The sequence below is a fragment of the Monodon monoceros genome, unplaced genomic scaffold (genome assembly GCF_005190385.1).
Source record: "Monodon monoceros isolate NGI ecotype Baffin Bay Population unplaced genomic scaffold, NGI_Narwhal_1 Super_Scaffold_18, whole genome shotgun sequence".
Taxonomy (NCBI): domain Eukaryota; kingdom Metazoa; phylum Chordata; class Mammalia; order Artiodactyla; family Monodontidae; genus Monodon; species Monodon monoceros.
The window spans coordinates 131812444-131827054 of record NW_021703774.1 but is presented as its reverse complement, the minus strand read 5'-3'; the positions used below and the strand labels follow the sequence as shown (position 1 = coordinate 131827054).

Genomic DNA, 14611 nt, shown 5'->3' with positions numbered 1-14611 from the left:
GACCAACTCCAGCAATACACTAAAAGGTTAATATAATTGACAAAACTGGTTTATTTCAAAAATAAAAAATTGTCATTTTTTAAACAAAAAAAATTATTGTAATTTGCCACATTAACAGATTAAAGGAGAAGAACTATAAAATCATCAATAAGTGCAGAAAAACCATTTGAAAAACTTAATATTCATAATTTTAAAAAATCTCTTAGCATATTAGAAATAGATGGGAAACTCTTATCTGACAAAAGTCAGGTTTAAAAAAAGCTTACAACAAACATCAGAATTAATGGTGAAATACTGAATGCTTTTCCACTAAGATCATGAAGAAACAAAGGTGTCCACCATCAACACTGTGCTGAAGTTTCTGGCCATTGCAATTAGGTAAAAAAAAAAAAAAAGGAAGTATACAGAATGGAAAGGAAGCAATAAAGCTGTTATTATTCCCAGACAACATAACTATGTATATGTAAAAATCTAAAAGAATCTACACACTATTAGAATTAAGTGAATTTATTTAGCAAGGTTGCTGGATACAAAGCCAATGATAAAAACAAACTGTATTTCTCTATATAGGCAAATATGTTTTTTCAGTGACATTGCTTATAACATCAAAAATGTCAAACACTAAGCAATAAATCTAACAAAAGATGTATAAGTCCTACACACACCAAAAAATTTCAAAGCATCACTGAAAGAAATTAAAGAACATCTAAATAAATGGACAAATATACCATCCCTGGATTGGAAGACTCAATACTGTTGACACTAGTCAGCTGTCCCCATATTGATCTATGTTTGATGCACACAATTCCCATCAAAATCCCAGGCGTGTTTTTGTACAGGTATGTGATTTAACAAGCTGATTCTGAAATTTATATGAAAAAGCAAAGGACCAAGAATAGCCAAGTCAGTATTGCAGAACAACATTGGAGGACAGAAATCAAGATATCAAGATATCAGATATCGAGACTTGTAACACAGCTACAATGACAATGTGGTATTGGCTCAAAGATAAATAACAGGCCAATGGAATACAACAGGGAGTCCAGAAACAGACTTACATATAGCCTCCCACATTAATGACAAAGAGACACTGAAGTATAGTGGAGAAAAGATAAACTCTTCAATAAATAGTGCTGAGTCTATTAGATATCCACATGAGAAAAAAATTATCTTGACCTCCTCCTTATATTTAACAAAACAATAAAACTTCTTGGAAATAAAACAGGAACAATTTACTGAAATAAGCAAAGATTTCTTAATCAGAACACAGAATGCACTTACCTAGAGGGAAAATTTCACAGACTGTAGTACATTAAAATTAGGAAATTCTTGATAGAGCCAATCTGTGGCCCATCATTTGGGAACCTCTTAATCTATGCAGTCTGATAATTCACTTAATTCTACTTATGTAACATTCAAAGAACACTGCTTTTGTGAATGAGTAATATCTTGATTTATGAAATTAAATCCATAAAACTCATAATGAGAAATTCAGATAATAGTAATTTTCAATAGTTAGGACTTTTAATAACTACTGAAAACTCAACAAAGAATCAAATACAATTTGAATTTAATATGTGAAGTGGCACTGTTTTCATTCATTTTTAAAAATACAGTTTTACTTTTAATGTTAAATCCTACTAATAATACGCAGTTATCACAGGTGATTAAAAACAGCAGCCAGGCATGAAGTGCCCTGTTAGGTAGATACGAACAAAGCCAACGTAAACCAGAGTAAAGGCCCAGAGCTGCTCTCTGTGGCTAGCAAAAATAAGCCATCTGCTGCAACAAAAATAATCTGAAAGATACAGAGTAATAAGCCTGCTCTTCTACCGTTTATTTAAATGGTGAAAATTCAGGTTGCTTAGCCAGGAATACAGCTACAGTAAGGTAAACCTTTCTCCAAGTGGGGAAAAACAGCTACACATCATCTTACTTACTCAAAAAGCCTCCTTAGATCAGCAAACTAAGGGAAAGGAATAAAATAAAGATAGCAAAGACGGCACAGACTTAAAAAGGTATTAATGAAAAATTATATATAGCCCAACTTTCATTCTATGCCCACGCCAAACCTCATTAAGATGATACACATTTATCTTTTACTATGTGAAGGACACTGTGTATTCTCAACTACTAAATATTTTACCTTTGCAGCAAGTTGTAGTCCAATTTTGTCAGCTTCAGCCTCCAGTGTTCTACTATATGGTCTATCAAACATAAACTAAGAAGAAATAAAAAAGAAAAGTTCCATTAAGGCTATTTCATAACAAAAGGAGCAAAAAATGAGATTTTAAAAATTAATTTCATGAAGTACCTAGGATATAGCTTTTATGCTCTCCATGATTAACATTTAAAGAACACCATGGTATAAAACAAAGTGCAGCCTTTATTTCCTCCATCAGAGATTAATTTTTTTTTTTTTTTGCAGTACGCAGGCCTCTCACCATCGTGGTCTCTCCCGTTGCGGAGCACAGGCTCCGGACGCGCAGGCTCAGCGGCCATGGCTCACGGGCCCAGCCGCTCCGCGGCACGTGGGATCTTCCCGGACTGGGGCACAAACCCGTGTCCCCTGCATCGGCAGGCAGACTCTCAACCACCACGCCACCAGGGAAGCCCAGAGATTAATATTTTTAAAACATGGAAAGAATAGGAAAAAACCATGCCTGCAAACTTTTGGAGAGTCCACAGTATCATACAGTGGACTTGCATTTTTCCAATTATAATCTCTACTTACTATGTAGAGGATTCCCTAAGAAAGCTTATTGATGCAGGATTTTTAATATGACCAAGGAACATTGTGATCTTGCAGTTTTAAAAGAAAATTGAAAAACTATAGCTATATAATAGCCAGTGACACTACTAGAGGATTTATTTCAGTTAGAAAATTAACCATATAGCAGAATGTTCTTTCTTTGACATACTATCTTAATTTCCTCTTTGTTTTCTAAGTATCGATTAGTTAGGAAAATGAACTTTTCTTCCAACTTCAATAAAAGAATACAAATAGATATTATAACTGTAATTTTCCTAATTACTTGTATTTATGTGAATGCTTTCCAGTTAAATACTAGTTTTCAGTAAGTACTAAAACTTTGTAGAAGATGGATCAATAGGCAGGATTTTTGAGAGAAGAGCTATTAATTGGGGAAGCAATTTTTCAGAGGTAGCTGCATGTCAGTAATGGCTAGAAATAGTAAAATCAATCTAATCCATTGTATATGACCACTAGATATGACTTGCTTCCTTCTCGATCATGTCTGTTGTAGGTTGCTGAACTATATTATATAGTGTCTGCACTTTCCATAAGCAGTCTGCAGGTGTCCCAACAAATCTGCCGGTAGTATAACCAATTAAAAACATTGGCTTTAAAAGGAAAGAAACGTGTTCAAGCCCAAATGCTGATGTGTATTAACTATTAGTTCTGGGCTAATTTTTTAACGCCTCTAAGCCCAACAGCATCATATGTAAAATGGAGCAGTAACAGTACCAAACTCCTAGAGTTGCAGAGAGAATAAAATGAGCAAATAATAATAATAATAATAATAACTCCCATTTGTTGAGTCCTTACTTGGTACCAGGTACTGTGCTAAATGCTTTCAATCAGTGGTTCTCAACTGGACGTGATATTGTCCCTCAGGGACATTTGGAAATGTCTGGAGATATTTTTGATTGTCACAACTGGGGCTGGGAAGAGAGGGGGGAGTGCTACTGGCATCTAGTGGGTAGAGGCCAGATGTGTAGAGGCATCTAGACGTGTAGGAGCCACTGAACATTCTGCAATGCAGAGGACAATTCCCCACAACAAAGAATTATCTTGTCAATTCTTTGTCAATTCAAAATGTCAATAGTGCCTATATTGAGAAATGCTGCTTTAAATGTGTAATTAAACCCGCAATAATGTTTGAGTTAGCCACTACTATTATCCAAACTTACAGATAAAGAAACTGAAACCTATAATAAGTGAAGTAACCTGCTGAAGTTCTACAAAATTTAGGTCTAATAGAGATTAAATTCAAACACAGATCCATCTGATCAGAGCCTGTATTCTTAACCCCCGTACAAAATTAATCTACAGTGTTTATCCTAGTGCCTACAATACAGTAAGTACTCAATAAATGTTAGCTACTATAATCATTATTAATAGCTCTCAAAACCCTACCTGGTAGCGCTCTATGAGGGCTGCTACATTGTACCCAGACAGTTAAGTGAGGGCCCCCTACTTCTTCCTTCCTCTCTTCCTTTCTCTGACAAAAAAATGTCAGCAATTCCCCCTCAAGAACTTCACTATCAGCATTCCCCTCTGCTCTCCAATCACAATGAGCAAGCTTCCAGAGAAAGAAATATTTCCTTGTCACCAAAATTGCTGGGAGGGGGTCCTGATTTAGGGAAAAAGAGTTCAAACAGAAGTAATCCTTACTTCGTTTTCAGTTTAATTATTAAAGAATTATACTCAAATAGGATCATCAAGTATTTCAAGGGAGAAACAGCTTCCAGTTATCTTTCTTATGACTTCATCTCCTGATTCCATTACAGAAAAAGCTATTTATTGATAAATGGGGGGAAAACTACATTACCTTCTCTGACTTCCCAGCACATCAATGATAAAAATAAAATTCAAAATATGAGATTCTATAATCTAAGCAATAACCATTCTTTCTCTTTCCGTTTAAGAACCTTTATTTCAATATAAATGAAACCAAATTATATGCTAACACTGAATAAAAGACTTAGTTATTCAATTTCTAAAGCAATTTGTCTCAAAGAATTTTACACATTGGATTTAAACAGCACCCAGATGGCACTCTGATGGGTGCTCCACAAATCACTGAATAAACAAATAACAGATTGTTCCTAAATAACCAAACCTCCCAGGACAAGAAGAAATATCTGATGAAAGACATAAAATAAAATAGCTAATCATAGTTAAACAAAGCAAATATTAAGATTGCAAGACCTCCTTTCAGTAGTGTACTGTTTTGAACAAGATGGAGGACTCAAAAAAGTTTATCAGATGACTATCATTACGCATAAGTACTAAAAACAAAAGTTAACAAACACCTATTAAGACTGTCCTTTCAGTATTTTCCAGGCAACATTAATTTAACTGGGAGTGAGGAGATGAAGGTAGTCAAGCAGCTTCTGCCAACCCTGCGCCCATAAAAGTTTACAGGTTTTAAGAGTTCCCCATTAAAATGCAAATATTTGGGGGAAGGGAGAGTCGTCCAGTGAGTACACCACTGTTACTAGGAGACAAAAGGGGAACGTCCGAAGGTAAAGCAACAGAAGGAAAGAAAGGGTTGTGACTGGGTTTCTCTCTGTAAGAACAATAACTATGCAAAAAAAAAAAAAAAAACCTAGCCAAAAGTTGCCAAGCCCTTCTAATCCATCTATCTCCATCATATAAGAGATGTAATATTTTCTAATTTGAATGCTCACTATTAAGAATATCCCCTAAGGGCTTCCCTGGTGGCGCAGTGGTTAACAATCTGCCTGCCAATGCAGGGGACACGGGTTCAAGCCCTGGTCCGGGAAGATCCCACGTGCCGCGGAGCAGCTAAGCCCGTGCGCCACAACTACTGAGACTGCACTCTAGAGCCCGCGAGCCACAACTACTGAAGCCTGCGCGCCTAGAGCCCGTAGTCCACCACTACAAGAGAAGCCACCACAATGAGAAGCCCATGCACCGCAATGAAGGGTAGCCTCCACTTGCCGCAACCAGAGAAAAGCCTGTGCACAGCAACGAAGACCCAATGCAGCCAGAAACAATAAATAAAAAATAAAAAAAGAATATCCCCTAAAAATAAGAAGACGTAAGACGCTAAAAATTAGCACCCGTTTTTCGTGGTAAGACTCATGATAAGGTATGAAAACATTTCTGGTACTTTTTCCTTTACAGTAAAATGTCCTCACCACAGGCCATTGCAAATTCAACTTATTGTTTCAGACTTACCTCCTGCAATTTAGACTGAATCCACTGGCCCAAAAGTGCCAAACTATCTCGAGGACAAATGGCCCAAATCATTGTGAGAAAAATCAGACCTAGGAAATCCAGGAAATGAACCAAGCTAGCCTTTTCTGCCTGAGAAAAATCAAAATAATGAAAATTACACTTAATAAGTTCAGATAGTACATGCTAACATTTTCTAGTTCATCGTGTGTAACAACATTAAATAATTACATGTGTTTAACTGAACTTCGCCACGTAAGACTGCAAATTCGTTTTCTTCTGTGTGCTTTATCCTTTCCCAGTCTGTTTTTCCCATCTCTTGTGTACATACTTATGCATTCATTTATTCATTCAACTAATATCTACTTGAGCCACTACCACCATTCAGATACAATGACAGGTTCATTAACCTACAGTGTCTTATATTAACAAGCATAATAATCTTGTAAAATAGGTACAATTGTTCTCTATTTTATAGATAAACTAAGATGAAGAGAGATTAAAAGAGTTGCCCAAATTCAAAAAGCAATTAGTAAAAGAACAAGGAATCAAACCCAGGAAGTTATAGTTTCTAATACAGTCACTAAATCTTTTTAAAAAATCAAATAAATATGTTTATTATGCTTATACTTTTAGACAGAGACCAAACACTAGACCTAACATATGAAGCAGTTAAAACAAGGTCAATTCAGGAAAATATTAGAAATTTATTTTTTAAATAAAAGTCTTTTGACTTCATGACCTAATATGTGAAGAGTCATGCAAGTCTGCAACTTTATCAGCCTGGTATTTCCCACCAGGAAATTTAGTTATATGATTTTTTTGTATTTACTTATAGCAGTAACCAAAAAATGTTTTACTTAAAATAGTTGTTTGGAGTAGTAATATCTAAATATAAGTTTAATGCACTGGACTGTTCGTTGTTCCTCACTAAAGTTGCTGAATAAATTTTATTGTAGTGCTGATACTGATAATATAGGAATCATTACTTGAATGTATGAAACATGGCTAACAACTAAAAATAATCACCTAGAATACTTCTGAATATAATCTGCCTTCACAAAGCATTCTTTGCTTCATTATAAGACTCATGAAAAACAATTATGGAATTATTTTAGCACTAAATGATGAAGTCATTATACAAGAGAAAACCCTTGTAATTAATTATTAAAGAATATAATTGTTATTACATAATCTTAGAAAACTAAAAATTTTTTTAAATTTGTATTTGTGAAATGATGAAAACAACATAAAATGGAGACTCCTAAAAGAGAAAACATAGTATTGACAGTGTCTAAGACCTCTAACAAAGAAATATTAATAACTATTTCCTATTTTTAAGACCATTTGCTTTTTATGTCTCGTCTAATTATTGCTCTTGCACCGACAGAGATGACAACATTATGCTGAACAAGGCACTGACCCAAATGCCAGAAAAATTAATGTGCTGAAATGAACACCTTTTAAAAACTAAAAATGGCCAAAATTGATTGATTTTGCAGTTATAAAGCCATTTCTAGAACGATATAACGTATTTCAACTGCTTAGATTTATTCTTGTATGTATCCGTTTAAGGAAGAAATTGTTTTCTATTTTCCTGTAACTCAGAAGAAATAAAGGAGATAATTACTATTTGCGCTCTAGAATAGCACAACTTTGGCCCACCTCATCTTACTGATACTCTAAGGAAAAGACAGAATTTGAGATGACATTTAGAGGGATTAATAACATTATCATTTCCACTTGCATTTCTGATATATTCACAATCCTTCCACTATTTACCTTTGTGTTTTCAATTAAAAAATACACCTCTCGCTAATCATACAAACAAATGAGCCATGCACAATTTCTAACGAATAAAAATAAAACTATGAGTAAACAAATATATTATTTTTCTAGATTCACACCAAGTCAAACAGATGTATATTCACAAGGGTATATAAATCTACCTGAATTCTATGATCTATGAGAAAAGTGCTGCCAACAGCCGGGTAACTGTGGGAAAAGGAAGCAGTGCCAGACTTGCAAACAGAAAACCTTGATTAAAGTTCCAATTCCGCCAGTTTGTCACGTTAGTCATGTTATTTAGGGTCTTTTTAAACATTAGAGACCTCGTATATAATATAGCAGCAGTCCCCAACCTTTTTGGCACCAGGGACCGGTTTCATGAAAAACAATTTTCCACGGACAGGGTTGGGGGATGGTTCAGGGGGTAATGCGAGCGATGGGCAGCGGCAGATGAAGCCTCGCTCACCCGCCTGCCGCTCACCTCCTGCTGTGCAGCCCAGTACCAGTCGACGGCCCGGGGTTTGAGGACCCCTGTAATATAGGGATATTAAATACTTACCTCATGAGGATAGTATTAAAATTATGAATGAGAAGGTATTAAAAAACTCAGTAAACTGTAAAATGGAAAGGTATCATTATTATTACTCTGCCTTAATTATACATGGCATATCATTCTAGACATTTTCAAAGATGCTCTAAGCTATCCTCTGAGAATGAATAAAAAAGTAAGAAAACATTTACCACTTGAATAGTAATATCACTTTCCTACAGTTGATTTGCTGACTAGATTCTAAGTATGTTAATAATTATGGAAAGTTTAAAATCTAATTTGAAATAATTACAGGTTGAGAATAATCACTTCTTAGCAAAAAAGACAGATGATAAAAATAGTATTTAACAGAAACACTAATTATTCAGTATCAAACACTAAAGATGATAAAAATTCTCAAAATTAGCCAATCATACTTTCTCAGGTAACAGAATAAGTCAATTATTAAAAACTAAAATTCCATCACAAAAAATAACTGAAAAGATTCAGTTCTCTAAGAGATTTAACTTGCTAATTTCAAAGGAGTGTTTCAACAACTGAACATTCATTTTAGGTACTTACGGCATGTTCAAGTACTGCATGTGCTATTTCGTGGCCCAGAAGGAAGGACAGCTGATGAATATCAGTCACACTATTTAAAAGCCCAGTGAAGATAAACACTTGTCCGTTCTGCACCATAATGAAAATAAGGTAAGGAATTAGAACAACATAAAAAACAAGGACGTTAAATTTAACAATTAAAAATTAGGCTGGGTAACATTTACTTACTGGAAGCACAAAGGCATTTATATCTGGGGAATCAACCACGTGAATTATCCAATTGATCTCAGAGATCCCTGGAATATCTTTATTGCATTCAATTAAATGATGAACCACTTCTTTAACAGCCATGTATCGGGTGTCTTTCTCAGTTAGCATATCATTTTTAAATTCTTCCATCCACTGAAAGATTAAAAAGAAAAGTAGTCTCTAAGAGAGTGTTAGCTCTACAAAATGTTTATATTGCTTTAAGGAGTGCTATATGGCACTTACTGTTGAACACTTTAATTTTTAAATATGTAAAAATATGCACATATTAAATACTCAAAAAATTTCAAATTTGAATTATTTATGCAAGGGCAATCTGGTTTCTCACAAAGAGAATAAATTCTAATAACTAAGATTTTTCATATAAATTGGTTGAAATAAAAATTCACTCATCTTTTCTATTAGTCTATGAACAAAAAAAATGCTTAAATATTATTTCTAAATTCCTAAATATTTTAGAAAACAAAACATTGCCTAGAGAACAGAAAGATTTCATATAAGAAAGTAAAATACAAAAGAAAATTACTTTCATAACATACTGAATAGAAAAACACCCTATACTTATTAAGAAAGTTAAACTTCCGCCAAAAAAGGACACTTCATTAATTTTAAAGTGCTTTAGCCAGATAGGTTGAAATTACTAAACTTTTAGAACTAATGGGCATACGATTTTCTCTATATTATGCTAATTAAGACTAACCACCATACGAAGACACTTTTTCTGAAGCTATATTCATGAGACTCTTTCAAGTGTACTTCGAAAAGTGAGGATGTTCTTAAAATATTAAATTTCCATAAAATGTATAAATTCTTTCATATATGAATCAAGAAGTCCGTAACCTTCCTCCTTGAGATGCATTAAAAACATGATTTTATAGAATATGAATTTGAAAGTCTTTATATAGCATTTTTTAAAAGTACAAGTCACCAGTGTAAACTGTCTGAAACAAAGAAAAACACTGAAGTAGATACAACAAACAAAATTATATGTAATTACAGTACTTTATAATAATCCCATAAGAGCATGTGTTTGAATTTTCATAACAAGCAGGTATTACATTTGTAGGCTAAAAAATAAGAAAAAAATATATGTACATGTATATAATTTTTTAAAGCTTCTTAGTGATATAAATGGTAGAAGATAACACTAATTTAACACTAGGCCTTTTTCAATCTTAACAGACCACTTTCCTCAAACTTGCTTCTAACTAGACTATTCTAAGAAACATCTCAAATCTCTGTATAAACTGTATAGAAGAGATTGGTCTTATCTTTATTAAGAACAATCTTTTTAGTGAAAAACCATTGTTATTTCCTTTTTTATGGTAACTTTCCATTAACAAACTCAGAAGCTCAATTGAAATAAAAATCTAACCATGACAAAGCTGTCAAGTGAGGTTATAAATTCCACAAATATTAATTGAGCATATACAGGCACACCTCAGAGACACTGTGGGTTCAATTCCAGTTCTCGATATCTTTTTTTTTTTTTTTTTTGCGGTACGCGGGCCTCTCACTGTTGTGTCCTCTCCCGTTGCGGAGCACAGGCTCCGGACGCGCAGGCTCAGCGGCCATGACGCACGGGCCCAGCCGCTCCGCGGCACGTGGGATCTTCCCAGACCAGGGCACGAACCCGTGTCCCCTGCATCAGCAGGTGGACTCTGAACCACTGCGCCACCAGGGAAGCCCTCGATATCTTTAATGAGATATTCACCACAAAGTGAATATCTTAGTAAAGTGAGTCACATGAATTTTTGGTTTCCCAGTGCATATTGTGTGCAACAGCATTATGTCTAAAAAAAAACAATGTACAGGGGCTTCCCTGGTGGTGCAGTGGTTGAGAGCCAGCCTGCTAATGCAGGGGACGCGGGTTCGTGCCCCGGTCAGGGAAGATCCCACATGCCGCGGAGCGGCTAGGCCCGTGAGCCATGGCCGCTAAGCCTGCGCGTCCGGAGCCTGTTCTCCACAACGGGAGAGGCCACAACAGTGAGAGGCCCGCATACCGCAAGAAAAAAAAAAAAACAAAAAAAAAACAATGTACATACCTTAAAGAACACCTTATAGCTAAAAAATGCTAACCATCATCTAAGCCTTGAGCAAGTCATAATCTTTTTTGCCTAATAAATATAATAATAATGAAAAGCCTTGAAATATTGCAAGAATTACCGAAAAGTGACATAGAGATACGAAGTAAGCAAATGCTGTTGGAAAAATGGCACCGATAGACTTGCTTGACACAGGGTTGCCACAACCCTCCAATTTTTAAAAATGCAACATCTGCAAAGTGTAATAAAGCAAAGAACAATAAGATGAGGTTTGTCTATACTGTTTATGTGCCAGGCATGAGAGATAGAAAGATGATCCGTCCTCAAGGAACTCACTAGTGGTATAAAGTGTTTAACTACTTGAGTGACTATACTTTCCAAGGAGGTTAAGACTTCTGAATTCCAACTTTATTTTGCATTCAAAAAATATAATAAATAGCCAAAATTGATGTGCGGGGGGGGGGAGAGAATATCTTATTCTACTTTATTTTCAAGGTACAAAAATTCAAATTACAGATCTATTTATTCAAAAAATATATACTAAGCACTACTTTGTACACTGTGCCAGTACTTAAGATGAAATGATAAACAGAATAGATAGGGTCTCTGACCCCCTGGAAAGGGAGTCTAGAAAGGGAGACAGATCAACAGATAAATAATTATGCAAATAATTATGGTGTTACCCTCACGATAAGTGTTTTAAAAGAAAAGGACAGTATGCAAAGAGAAAAGTAGGAGACCTAGCCCCAATATAGCCAAGCACAAAGAATAGCTACAAATGACTAATTCATAACGCAGTCTGTATGAAGGATACCCCCTAGAGCCTAACGTAGCCACCCTGCCTAACCCAGTCAGGATAATCAAGGAAGGCTTTCCTGAGAAAGTGACATTTAAGGTGACATGTGATGAACAGGAGTTAGCTGGGTGATACAAGGAAAGGCAATGTAGGCAGTAGGAATACTAAGCATGAAAGGTCTGAGGCCTTTTGGAAAAAATGCTAATTTGCTATCAGAGATTAAATTAAAAACTAGTGCATCTTTCATATTTAAGAAACTTTCCTCCTTTGAGTATTACATCAAGCAATGTAGTTGAAAACAATTCTTTCTACTTACTGCTTCATATTCCAGTTCTGATAAAAGTCTGAAATGTTCTTTCCCCAGTAATAGAAGCTTGCTCCTTCCTGTGACTGGACTCACTTCCAAGTGTGTAAAATAAAATACTACAAAAAGCAATCCAAAACTACTCAAACCAAGGAATAACTTCCATTTATTCTTCCTTACACTTTCTTTAAATAGTTCCTTCTTGTTAGGAGGAAGTGCCTGCCACCATTTCCTTATGCCCCTGGAGCAAAAAGAAAAATTCAAAGTTCTGACAATAGAATCAGTACATATCACCAAAACTTAATGCTTATGCTAAAATTCTGTCATCAAATACTCGAATTTTTATATTTTTCTGTATAGATGGTTTTTTCAATTTTTAAAAATTCTTAGCTAAATGATGAAAATGTAATCAATTATATGGAGCTATAGTTAAAAATTCTAATGCTCATTTGAATTTTCTTCAGTTATTTTAAAGGTAAACGCTAAATGAGAAGCTGTTTTACTATAACTACCATTAACATTTATTGACTGTTCAGCACATTCAAGGTACTCTTCTAATGCTATACGTATATCACCTCATTTAATCTTCATAATAATCCTGTTACAGAAGAGAAAATTGAGACTTGAGAGAAGTTAAACAATTTATACAAGGTTGTAGAGTTAATAAGAGGAAAATGAGGCAAGGGAGGCAATATAATAGGGATGAATTGCCCAGATAAACATCTGAAGGCGTTATGGTACAACAAATCTATACCTTTAACCACCACTGCCCCCACTGCTTGTCAGACATCTGAGACAATGTGCCAGTACTTCAGTAAGGTACAAGGGAAACTATCTGAGCACTGATTTTAGAAACAAATATTGCTCAGTAGCAGAAACTCTACTAACCCCTCAAGAACATGACAAAGGAGAGGTAATAAGAGCATAAGCACTGTAAATGCGGAAATGAGAGATTTTATAGATAACATCTGGGGAGGTCCAATGCTACCAGGCAACAATAGACCCTCTGCTGCTTATTAGGGTTCATGGACATTTTGACAACCAGTAATGTTTTCAGCGCTGGAACAGAACTTTTCCCCTATGAGTTCATCTGTGAAATTACAACAAGAATTTAAAATATATACATCATTCTCCTGACAAAAGTTATTTTATAAAATAACTTCTTTGAGTTATCTTAATCTTGTTAAGTGACACACCTAAAATGCCTTTAAAGTGTTTCAACCTAAAAAGATTCAGATCAAACTATGAAGTATACTTATTTCCAATTTAAAAGTTTATGACATTATCATTTAAAATGTATGAAAACATATCCTAAAATAAAATTTTAGGTGATTTACAATAGTAATATCAACAAAAGGTTAAAAATAAATAAATAATTTAAAAGGATGAAAAAGAGTTATTGGCCCAAGAACTTGGGCTGAGTTGTGACAAAGATTCTCTCCTACCCCGAACTCTACTCAGACTCCCCTGAACTCTTTTTCAAACAGGCCTTGTCTTTTGGACTACTGTGTTCATCTCTGCATTGTCCAATTTTAGCAAGAATCCTGCTAGGTCAATTAACTCAGAATCCCTCATCCTCCATATCGGATCACAATACCCAATCTGTCCTTACCATTCATCATCCCCCAGGTGATATCTGATCACCCTCACCTGCCTTCAGCAATAAATCTAGTAGGTCAGTTTGGGTGGAATCCCCCCTTGCTCCTGATGTTTCCTCTCTATAGTTTTCCATCTACCAACCCCCGCCCTGCCCACATAGCCCATGGTGTATTCAGAGCTGACTCTGGTTCTATGCAGAAGAAGTTTTCTCCTACTGCAGAAGTTCTGAATAAAGTCTGTTTTTACTTCTTTAACTATTGTCTAGCTCTGGCTTTCTTTGATAGTCGTTACTTAAATTGAGAACTAAATTAGCTGAATATTTTCTGAGTGCCAAAGCCTAGTCATAAAGAACGCAATAAATTACAGAGTACAGGTCCTTGATTTTTGATAAAAAGAAAACTGGGTTGGTTAGTATGGAAGTAAGAAGGCTAGAAGGCACTTCATAGTTATCAAACATAAGAAAAGTTTATAAGGAGACAATACTTAACTTTACCTTTCTTCAATCTTCATGGAGCAAATAAGAGAAAACAGAATTATGAGGGGGAGTTTTCAATTAAATATGAAGTATTACTTAGCTGAAAAATAACATTAACTATTATAAAGGATCACAAAGAGAAAATAAAGATTTGTCGGAAACAGAATAGAAAAATAAATAAATAAATAATAAATACTAATTAAGAGTGAACGTGGCTAGGAATGAGCTCTTTCTTAAGTAAGCAAAGTTCTTCAGTTTCATGCTCCATTGTCTCAAATTCCATGAACTAAAAAGGAATGC

At 35.0% G+C, this 14611-nt stretch overlaps 1 protein-coding gene across 6 annotated transcripts in view; it reads right to left on the bottom strand.

Moving 5' to 3' along the window:
- Positions 1-14611, bottom strand: part of OMA1 (OMA1 zinc metallopeptidase) — an 85252-nt gene that overhangs the window by 51957 nt on the left and 18684 nt on the right. For all 6 annotated transcript variants that reach the window (XM_029229786.1, XM_029229783.1, XM_029229788.1 and 3 more), the window contains 5 exons: positions 12250-12478; positions 9054-9227; positions 8847-8954; positions 5951-6079; positions 2147-2221 (listed from right to left, as the gene is read on the bottom strand). In XM_029229786.1, the coding sequence (XP_029085619.1) occupies positions 2147-2221; positions 5951-6079; positions 8847-8954; positions 9054-9227; positions 12250-12478 (715 nt within the window). The remainder of the gene's footprint in view (positions 1-2146; positions 2222-5950; positions 6080-8846; positions 8955-9053; positions 9228-12249; positions 12479-14611) is intronic.